At 36.8% G+C, this 11,128-nt stretch overlaps 1 protein-coding gene across 1 annotated transcript; it reads left to right on the top strand.

The window, feature by feature from the left end:
- Positions 1 to 5,082: 5,082 nt before the first annotated feature.
- Positions 5,083 to 6,773, top strand: LOC101743376 (ubiquitin-conjugating enzyme E2 variant 2). The gene is made up of 4 exons (XM_004931463.4): positions 5,083 to 5,350; positions 5,444 to 5,586; positions 5,656 to 5,781; positions 5,865 to 6,773. Exons 1-4 carry the CDS (start codon positions 5,326 to 5,328, stop codon positions 6,003 to 6,005), a joined length of 435 nt encoding a protein of 144 aa, XP_004931520.1. The 5' UTR covers positions 5,083 to 5,325; the 3' UTR covers positions 6,006 to 6,773.
- Positions 6,774 to 11,128: the final 4,355 nt, after the last annotated feature.

Here is an 11,128-nt window from a genome sequence, read left to right as displayed (position 1 = left end):
AGAGCATCGTAAGCTCCAGATCGCGGCCACCAATTTAGGACGGTGGTTCCGGAAGTGGCGCATTGACATCAACCCCACGAAATGTACAGCTGTGCTCTTCGAAAGGGCTCTTCTAAAAAGTCGTCGTGGTCTAAAGGATAAGACATCCGGTGCATTCGTATTTAGCGATGCACGGTGTTCGAATCCCGCAGGCGGGTACCAATTTTTCTATTGAAATACGTACATAATAAATGTTCACGATTGATTTCTATGGTGAAGGAATAACATCGTGTAATAAAAATCAAACCCGCAAAATGATAATTTGAGTAATTACTGGTGGTAGGACCTCTTGTGAGCCCGCACGAGTAGGTACCACCACACTGCCTATATCTGCCGTGAAGCAGTGCGTTTCGGTTTGAAGGGTGGGGCAGCCGTTGTAACTATACCTTAGAACTTATATCTCAAGATGGGTGACGCTCTTACGTTGTAGATGTCTATGGGCTCCAGTAACCACTTAACACCCGAATGGGCTGTGAGCTCCTCCAACCCATCTAAGCAATAAAATAAAAAAGGGATCGCCCTCTGGGCACTACTGCTAGTATCTCATCACGAATTAGGTGCGGTGACTTCATTCCCGCCATTAAAATTTTTGGCCAGCCCGTACCGTGGGCTTCGAAGAGAGTTATGACATTTGGTCCCCACATTAAGTCAATACGCGAACGATCGGGGTTACTACTCGGTTGACTCACCCCATGTTGTGCAAGTGAACTAAATTGTTCCTTCCAAGGTGACGCTACAAAACTTGCATACGTTCTGTCATGAACTATGCAGGTGTAGTGTTTGCTCACGCGGCCCGTACATACATTAACACTCCAGGTCATCCAATCCCGTTTCTGCAGGAAAGCCGTCGGAGCACCGTGGTATATGAGGGATGTAGATCTTCACGACGACTTAAACCCATGCGTAAGTATCTTAAAGAAGCGTCAGAACGCTACTTCGACAAAGCGGTGCGACACGAAAAACTATCTTATCGTGACCCACCGCGACGGGTCAACGCAAAGGCACCGTCGCGTCGCCCGAAACATGTCTTGTCGGACCCCCCGGATTCACTCTCGGTGCTTCTAAGGCCCTCAAGCACCGTTCACCGTCCTCGTCAAACTTGTCGATTACGACAAATAGTTCGACGAGCGAACTAACCCATAGACACAGCCCACTGAGTTTCTCGCCGGATCTTCTCAGTTAATAATATTTCTAATGTTTTTTATTACTGTCAAAATCCACGACAAAATTGATTGTCTTTATTGTTTCACTTATTTTAAATTTATTCATTAAGTGGTTGCTATGTTCCACACTCTCTTTTTTTTAAATACAGAAAATGCGAATAAAATGTGATATATTTATTTTCTTATATTTGAAAATCTAACTTTTAGTCTGTTTGTTTATAATAAAATAAATAAGTCTTTATTGCTGTTAGATTTAAACTTTTATAAATAAGCATAAAATGATAATCATAGAGTTAAGAAAACTATAAATTAACATTAACTAAAACATATTCTCGGCATTCGGCTTATCTCTCCTCTTAACAGCTTGTCTTTCGATTAAGGCACGAGGCCTAATGCCCGTATCTTTAGACGTTTCGTAAAATAGTCCTCCACTCTTAACTCATCCGATGATGCTCGAGCATTCTCTCCAAACTTACTCGAGTTTGGTATTTTTAGTCGACCATTACAATATTCCTCAACTGTCCTCGAGTGAGGTAATAATGATGAAAATTTGATCAAGCTAGCATCAAACCCATAGAGTTCTGTAGGCTATGGTCATTGTTTAATGTCAAAGTCAAGCTGCCGCTGTCTGTTTGACACTAGATGAACTTGTTTGATGCATAGACCTATATAGTAGGGACACGACATATTGTTCTATACGTACAATTGCTTATATAAATAGCACCCATTTTGAAGGCACATACATAAACATATATCTATCTCGTTCTTACTCAGCACTTTAACTCGCAGGAAAACAATATAACAGTATTTCAGTGCGTACATAAAATGAAACATGAATATACGTAAATATCTCCGTCTCCGTCTAATGAGGCCGAAAATCCGCCATGCTTAGCGCGCCAAATGTCATTGTCACGTCAATTCGGCCGTCTGTTTTGGGTTGTACATTATTTATTGACTTTGATATCGATTTAATATGATTGATTATATAAAATTTCATAATTTATCATGCTTAAAACATACAAAAATAATAATTAAAACGTATTTTATAGGATCTCAAGAAAGTCGATGCCCTAAAACTATTATCATATGTATTTAAATTTATTATGGAGCCCTCATCCGAAAAATCCATTTTTCGGTCGGAATCTATTGATCATGACACTAATCATAAATACCACTTTAAAATATGTCATCAAAACATATTTAGACATTCTGTTTAGATATTTCGGGAAAAAGGCTACCGACATATCGGAACTATTAAAAATAAAATAGTTTTATTCCGCAGTGAGTAAAACACTATTGTAAATTTGTTAAATATTTAATAATTAAGTGATTTTAGAGAGGAAGTCACAAGGAATGACGTTTGTAATTAATGAATAAATGTTCTGTAGGTGTTTTTTTTTCACGCGGTCCCTTGATAAGTTTAAAATTTGAATCACTCTCAAGCGAAAGTGATTCAAATGGTGCGGCGCACCTTCCTTGGGGTGCGCTGCGGTAGTATGTTACGGACTTTAGAGTCAGCAAAACAATTAAAATACATTGTTATAGTCTAAGAAAAACACGTACTCAAAATACGATAACGTTTAGCATGCTAGAAATGGGCTGATGGCTTTGAACTACGCCATATCTTTATGTTTTGCGACAAACGACAACTTTATAAAATCAGTGTAGCAACTTTTAAAAATCATCATATCGTTTACTTGGCAAATTCGAAGGACGAACTTGTCTTAGATTTCACCCATCTAAATCATATCATATTTGCACATAACAATATACCTACTTACTTCCCATTAAAGTATAAATTCTACAAATAAATAATACTCAACAATATTTAAAATAAAATGAGCCAAGAACGTTTATCGATAAAACCTGATAACATTGAAATCTTTTGTACAGCACTAAAGCCGCCATGTTTTGTGGCCAGATGACGTCACAGTGGCACGAAATTTTGGTTGACGTTTCATTTCCATAGGTTTCCTACTTCATTGGTTTGATGTTTTGGTTGCTGAGTTAATCGTAAATATGTGTGCGTGCGGTAAATCTGAAAGTGTATTATTTATTTTCTAACCTATTATTATTTTAGATTTCGGATCCGGCTTTGTATTTTTATTCGCCGCTTTTGTGTGATTTTGGTTGCATCGTGTTGTTGAAGTGCTTTTCCACAACCACCAGTTTATTATTATATAAATAAAACTTATAATCGCATTGACTTTATTTATCAGGTAGTAAGCAAAATATGACTCTTATGTAGGTAAATAAAATAAAGAGTTTCAAATGTCTAACTGCGAACTATTTACTTTATTAATAAATATTATCAAAATTAAATTATCAAAATATGCGGGAATCATGCACAGATCCAGGCCATTGCACAACAATATCATATACATCCATTTGCGGTCCACAGACTATTTGGACATTGATAGAAAACCAGCCTTGAGAAACGTTCAAGGTACGTCGCGACGTACCTTGACTTGACAGTTCGCTTACTTCACTCCGGTTAGGAAAATTTTCCAAGTACGTTTGAGTGGAGTTTATTTTTACGACTAATCGTACAAAAACGCGCGTTGGAGGTTGAGTCGAGTCGAGTTAAGCTCGTGTAAACGACTAAAGATACGGGTGTAAGGATTTCCATTTGTTTCTGTCCTTTGCTGTACTTATTATTGATTATGATTTGTCTATATTATTGTTTATAATACTAAAATGCAAATCATAGACCTAAAACGAATGAGGTGAAAGAAACCACAATAGTGAAAACACAACTTAGTTCGCTTTCAAATCATGGGATAGAGTCGACCGAGTAGGAACCCGCATCGGTCGCAGCGATCTCTATCGAAGAGCCCGGCTGTGTTTTTTGTGGGGTTGATGTCGATGCCCAACATTAATGATGTGTACTGAGTGAATACTACAAGCGAACAAACAATTCGTTAATGGCTTCCAACATAGAAATTCTGGTCTAAAATACGAAACCCGCTCACGCCCAAAAACCAAAGTAACAACGACGAATTAAAACGACTGTGGAAGTTTTCGAAGTTGCATCAAAACAATATTGGTTCAGTTGGGTCAAATTGGCAAAATAAAACAACTTGATAAGTGCCTACTGCACGAATTGAATGATAGCCAGAACGATGAATGCGTTAAGATCTGCCTTACGTTGCTTAACAGACGCAGAAACAAAATGATTTTAAACGGCATTATCACTTGCGATGAAAAATGGATTCTTTTTAATAAACGTAAGTGGTCAAAATGTTGATTGGACTCTAGTTCAGCACTTAGGCAATGCTTGCGAAAACTTATCCATAAAAAGTCATGGTCACTCTTTGGTCTACTGCCGATATAATTCATCATAAATTCTTACTTTCCTCTTACCTCTACTGCGGATGCCTACTGTAGCACAATAACTGAGAAGCTCGCGAATCTCAGACCAGCCTTAATCGCTCATCCTGGCTGCTTCTACATGATAACGTCCGACCTCATACAGTACAACAGATGGTCTCTGAGCTATATGAACTAGTTGGAAGTTTTGCGTCATCCACCGTACTCAGCAGGCCTTGCGCCGACAGTCTGTTCCTTGTTTCAAAGCCTGGACAAGTTCTTGGCAGGGAAAAAAATAATGCTTGAGAGTCAGTACAAAAATTTTGTTGGCTCTCGTACATCTGACTTCTTCAAGAAGAGCATATCCTATCGATAATAAAAATATAAAGAATGCTTTATCTTTCTGTAAGCCTAAACAGCAATTTCTTAGGTAAAGATGTAATATTTTATAATAAGAGGCACACTTGATTCAACTTTATGCACAAAAGCACGTGAATAAAGTTGAGTTCTCAAATTAGGTGTTGAAAAAAATTCTAATACTTTTGGCTGTCTGCGTTGTTTCTTTCGCCTAGCTAAGTGAATTAGCAAACAAAAAATCTATGGTTAATGCAACTTGTCAAAGTCAACAAAAAATTGCTAACCTTCATTCTCTTTATTGGAACAAAATCTAGTTTAATTAAAATACAATTACTCTGTTGTAAATTGCCATACTTACTTTAAATAAAACGAATCTGTTTAGGTAGCGCCTATGCAATAAAGCTTGACTGAATTAATCTAAGTTTTTACAGTTCTCTAAGCCGGTGATACTGTGATCATGGCGAATCCGTCATCAGGCGTTGGTAAGATTTTTTTTCGATCTATAGATTTTCTCTTCTTGTGTAAACATGTGAACAATAAATATTAACTTTACTTATTTTTTTTTACCAATTTAGTGGTGCCACGGAATTTTCGTCTCTTAGAAGAACTTGAACAAGGCCAAAAGGGAGTGGGCGATGGAACCATTTCTTGGGGTCTTGAAAGCGATGATGATATGACTCTTACTCATTGGACTGGAATGATTATTGGCCCACCAAGGGTAAAGTTTTTTTAAATACTTTTTTTATCTGTGATATCTAAACTACTTTTTTATAATTTAAAATTACAGACACCCTACGAGAATAGAATGTACTCCCTTAAAATTGAATGTGGAACACGATACCCTGATGAGCCACCAACAGCCCGCTTTATTTCTAGGATTCATATGAACTGTGTCAATAGTCAAACTGGACTTGTAAGTATAATGTTATGTTGAATATATTGCCAAACATTACCTTTTGATGAACAAACTATATTAACATATATTTAAATTATCAGGTGGATAATAGACAAGTCCCAATTCTTGCTAGATGGCAGCGTGACTATACCATCAAAACAGTTCTTCAAGAAGTGAGACGTCTCATGACTCTTAAAGATAACATGAAGCTTTCTCAGCCACCAGAGGGAAGCACTTTCTAGTTCCTTCAATCAAGTCTCAACAGGCCCAATCTACTTTCACATAAAACAATAATTTTAAAATAAATTAAATGTTCTCTATATTGGGAAAACTGTCATGCTGGTGCATGTACTGCAGATCAATTATTGCCTTTATAATTTAAATATTGTTCTGAGATGTAGGTTGGGTGTTTATCATATCTGATTCTAGTACCCATTTATTTTATCACATTACCAAAATTATTGTGGCCTTTATAAAAGTGAAACTTGCTTTTGGTAAAATTAAGGCTAGTTTTACTAATTTCTTCATTTTAGGCTAGCAAAACACTAGTGCTATAATATTGTTGTATTAAATTACTCATGGTCTTTAAAACAACAATGTTTAATAGTACTCATAATATGTGGAATATATAATAATATCTCAAACAATGTCTGATAAGCAAAAACATTTATTTATCTCTGAATATTTATCATAAACTTACTATGGGACTTGCTTTTTGCTTAATTATATTTGCTTTAGTTTTCTAATAGTTTTACATGTGTAAACATAGGTGTTTATTTCTTAGGAAAATAAGGTAAATGTACTATTGATTCTTGGTCTTTGTAATTTATGCATTTAATGCAATGTGCATTTGGCATAATCGCCAATTCATTAAAGAGTAAAAAAACTGCAGTAATCACAATATGTATCTGTAAACTCATAGTACCAACCAAATGCTAAGTCAAATTGTTTCATAACATGAATATTTTTACCAATGTAATACTAGCAAAAATAAATCAAATAACACTCAATATATGCCATTTATTTAAAAACTCTGTTCGTCATAGAAGAATAATGAAATATCAGAGTAAGTAAAAGAGATGTTTTTTTTTTTCATTTTTATATACTTGTTATTTATTTTCAAAGGAGTAGATTAATTTTGCTGAAAATACGTTTATATCTTCCTAGGTTGTATCAGATATGCACATTGATTGTATGTTGCTACAAGTTGGTGGGATGGGAATCGGACTGTTGTCATCACCTGGGTCTGGGTTATTAAGAGATGTTGATTTTGGCAACACTCAACATTAGGCCACGGGCCTGTTATACAGCGAAAGAAATGACTTTTGTAACTCTTTGCGTCTGTCAGAGCAGATAGCAAAGTCGTCTGCATCATCCACAAGTAAGTCCACGAGGCTGAGGACTGCACCACTAAGTGAGTCGAATATCAAGCAATACAGGAAGTAACTATGTACTGAGCCTTGATGATGCACCTTTTCTGTAACTGCTAATGGTTTTGTTTGAATCACTATTGTTCATACCACTTATCTCGCATGCATGTATGTACATGTCTGCTATGATGTTACCATAATGTTCGGACACGTTCTTGCGAAGGCTACACCGGGTGGTAGGTATCCCTTGAGACGTGGTCAAATGCTTTCCATGTCTCAGAATGCGACTTGCAATGGTCGACATTTTGCACGATACTCTGCAGCGAGCGTTTAGAACAAACAGGATCGGTGTTAGACAAAGCCATTGTCATAGTTAGATAATGGACAGTGAATACTCTGATTTCAGGCAGTTGACAACAATTCCTTCATATAGCTTCATAATATCTCTTGCCAGTTTTATTCTGTGATAGTTGTTACATTCTTAGTTGCTGCCCTTCCCCTTATGAATAGGAACTGTGGTGCCCAATCGGCATTTTGGAAGAGAGTAACATACAATTGAAGAGGTTGGTGAGCGACAGGAATCCGTGTTATATCGTTAGACCCCGTGGCTTTCTTGTTCACCATCTACTTTAGCTGACCTCACTGGGAAGTATTGGAGGTATATTTCCAATATTCCTACCTACGCTTTCGACCTATGTAGCGGGTTGAGTAGCTGATGATAATATTGATGCCAGGCTGATAGGGCCTTATCTTTGTTCAGTAGCTCGTACTTTTTTAACATTTAGACCTTTATCTATTTTACGTTTAGCGGAATCCTTTGTGTTCTGCATAGTTTCATACTTCAGTGGTGTTCTGAAAACGTTGACATTTGAAATATGACCTTCCTTTGGTTTCCAATTGCTCGTAAATTGTCTTTTGGTAATTTGCGCACTCCACTACTATTATTTTCGTATTTCTTCTTGTCTATCTTATCAATTTATTTTTATTCTTCTTTATCTTATTATTGTCTTCTTCTTTCTTCTTTTTTAATATCCTTGATCTTTAGAAGTTTGAGTGGACTGCTAGGTCATAAAGGCTTTCAATTTTAAATTGCGCTGTTGCTATCCATTATGAATCTTTGTTATGAAATTGACACATTTATCATATTTTATTACTATAAATAATGACAACAAAATTAGATTCCTCTACTGAATAAAATTCGGAAAATCATAACTAACTATTGCTGATTCAAACAAGTATTTAGACATAATCGTCAGTTTTAAATATGATTGGAAGCTAAAGTTAAAATAAATTTCATTTTAAACCAACTTCAAAGTCTATGACAATTTTTTTTAATGCATATATGGGTGGACGAGCTCACAGTCCACCTGGGGTTAAGTGGTTACCGCAGCCCAAAGATATCTACAACGTAAATGGCACCACCCACCTTGAGATATGAGTTCTAAGGTCTTAGTATAGTTACAACGGCTGCCTCATCCTTCAAACCGAAATGCATTACTGCTTCACGGCAGAAATAGGTAGGGCGGTGGTACCTACCCGTGCGGACTTGCAAGAGGTCCTACCACCAGTAATTACGCAAATTATAATTTTGCGGCCTTGGTTTTTATTACACTACCTATGTTATTCCTTCACCGTGGAAGTCAATCGTGGACATTTGTATATAATATTTTAATTTCTTTAATTATCATTGTATTACAAAATATAATAATAAAATATTAAAATATAAATCTATTGTAAAAGCTGCTAATATTATATTACTCTTGGTCGTACAAAAGGTGGTAGAATAAGCAATAAAGAGACTTGGTCGTGGACAGAAGCAGTACAAAATGCAATTCAAGTAAAAAATATGCCTTTAAGACCTGGCAGTCCACCCAAACTACAAAGGACCAAGAAAGATATAAAAGAATAAAAAATGAGACTAAGATAATAGTGGCAGTGGAGCGCGCTGATTCCCTAAAGACCATGTACGAGCAACCGTAAAGAAAAGAAGGTCAAAAATGTATATTTAAGCTTGCTAAACAGCGTTTTCGGATCACGAGGGAGCCCGAGAGATGAAGGGCTGGTAGAGATCCAAATGGTGAGCTACTCTATAAGGATAAGGATGTCCTATCAGCCTTGCATAAATATTATGAACAGCTACTGAACCCTACTCAAGCTGCTATACAGCTCACAAACGTGGGCAGGAACATTGGACTTATACCTCCAATACGTACCAATGAGGTCAAAATGGCGCTAGAAGAAATGGCCAACATGAAAGCCACAGGGAAACACCGAATAGCCGCAGCGTGGCTAAAATGGTGAGAAGTAAGTGGTGTCACCTGCGACAGAATGCCCGTTAAACTCAAGGGTTTGATCTATAAGACCATTATAAGGCTTGTTCCCAAGTATGGCAGCGAAACATGGACGGCAGCCAAAAGCAACATGCATACCATTAAAGTTGCTAAATTGATCAGGCTCGATACAATCCGCAACGAGTGCGTGCGTGGAAACCTCGGTGTACGGGACTTAATTATCAGTGCGCCATCGGAGTCAAGGTCAATGTCTTTGTTAAAATCTGTGGTATTTGGGCCATGAGTGCACAACTCGGAGTAAATCTTATATACACTACTGGCCAAAAGTTTAAGACCGCACATAAACATCATAATTATCTATCAATTGTAATAAAATCCCATAAGATAAATAAAATAGATGCACATCTGCATATTCTATTGTTATATAATATCGAATATTTAAAGAAGTAATTCTTTTGTTTACTTTCAAGTTATTGTCCAAGACAATAAACGTCTATTGTTTTCAAACACCGACGACGCTTCGCTAGTCAGGTGGTAGAGTCAATAATATTTTTATAATGTGCTCATTACTAATTACTTTGGTTTTGTTTCGCATTGGTCAATAATTAGGATTATTTATCTTCTGAAAACACGTGTTTCGGACTTCTTATTACCTGAGTTTACTTGGGTTTGTTCACAAACAATCTCAATTAGTTTAAATTTGTGATTTCTACAGTGAAGACATCTTAAAATGGAAAAAAGCACGCGAAATTAGCAGTGAAGTACGTTATGCCATCGTTGTTTTACATAATGAAGGCAAATCCGAACGTGAGATTGCTTTACAACTGAAGTTATCGGGGACTTGTGTTTATGACACAATAACTCTATACAGGGATACAGGCAATTTTCAAAATCGCACACTCTCGGGAAGGCCGAGAGCTACCACGTCTAGTGAATATCATTATTGATACCAGCAAGCAAAATAGGCACTTAACAGCATCAGAAATCCGCGTTCATAAAACAAAACTCGAGTTAAACCTTTATTTATCATTGACTACAGTAAAACGGCGACTGAGAGATGCGAGGTTGTATAGTCGCATTAGTCGCGTCGCCGTTCGAAAACCTCTGCTAAGACCACAAAACAAGAGAAAACGGATCCAGTGAGCTCTTGACCATCAAGATTAGACTGAAGATTTTAAAAAAGTTATTTGTACCGATGAATCCAAGTTTGGACTATTCGGTTCAAAACGAAGCATTTACGTTCGACGCAGTGCCCAAGAAAAGATGATGCCAGACTGTGTAGTCCATACAATCAAGCATGGAGGTGGCTTAATTATTGTGTGGGGTTATTTCTCTAGCAAAGAAACTGATGATTTGATAACAATTGAAAAATTTTTTAAAAAGGAACAGTACAAATATGTTTTATAACAAAATGCCTTTCCATCCAATGCGATTAATTAGAGATGGATTCATTTCCCAACAAGATAATTATCCAAAGCATAGCTCTAAATTATGCAGAGGATATTTAGAAAAGGAAAAAGCACAAGGGGTATGATTTGGCCTCCTTAGAGCCCGGATCTCAATCCCATTGAACTTTCGTGGGAAGAACTTGATAGGAACGTCCGTAATCGTGACTAATGGAATGTGGAATGGTTTATGCGAAAATTGGAGCAATAGGTATAGATATCATAAGACACCATCTACAAATTGATTGCCCATATGCTG

The sequence above is a fragment of the Bombyx mori genome, chromosome 11 (assembly GCF_030269925.1).
Source record: "Bombyx mori chromosome 11, ASM3026992v2".
NCBI classification, from domain to species: Eukaryota; Metazoa; Arthropoda; class Insecta; order Lepidoptera; family Bombycidae; genus Bombyx; species Bombyx mori.
Note: the sequence above shows the minus strand (reverse complement) of the source record. Positions and strands in the feature narration are given on the sequence as shown.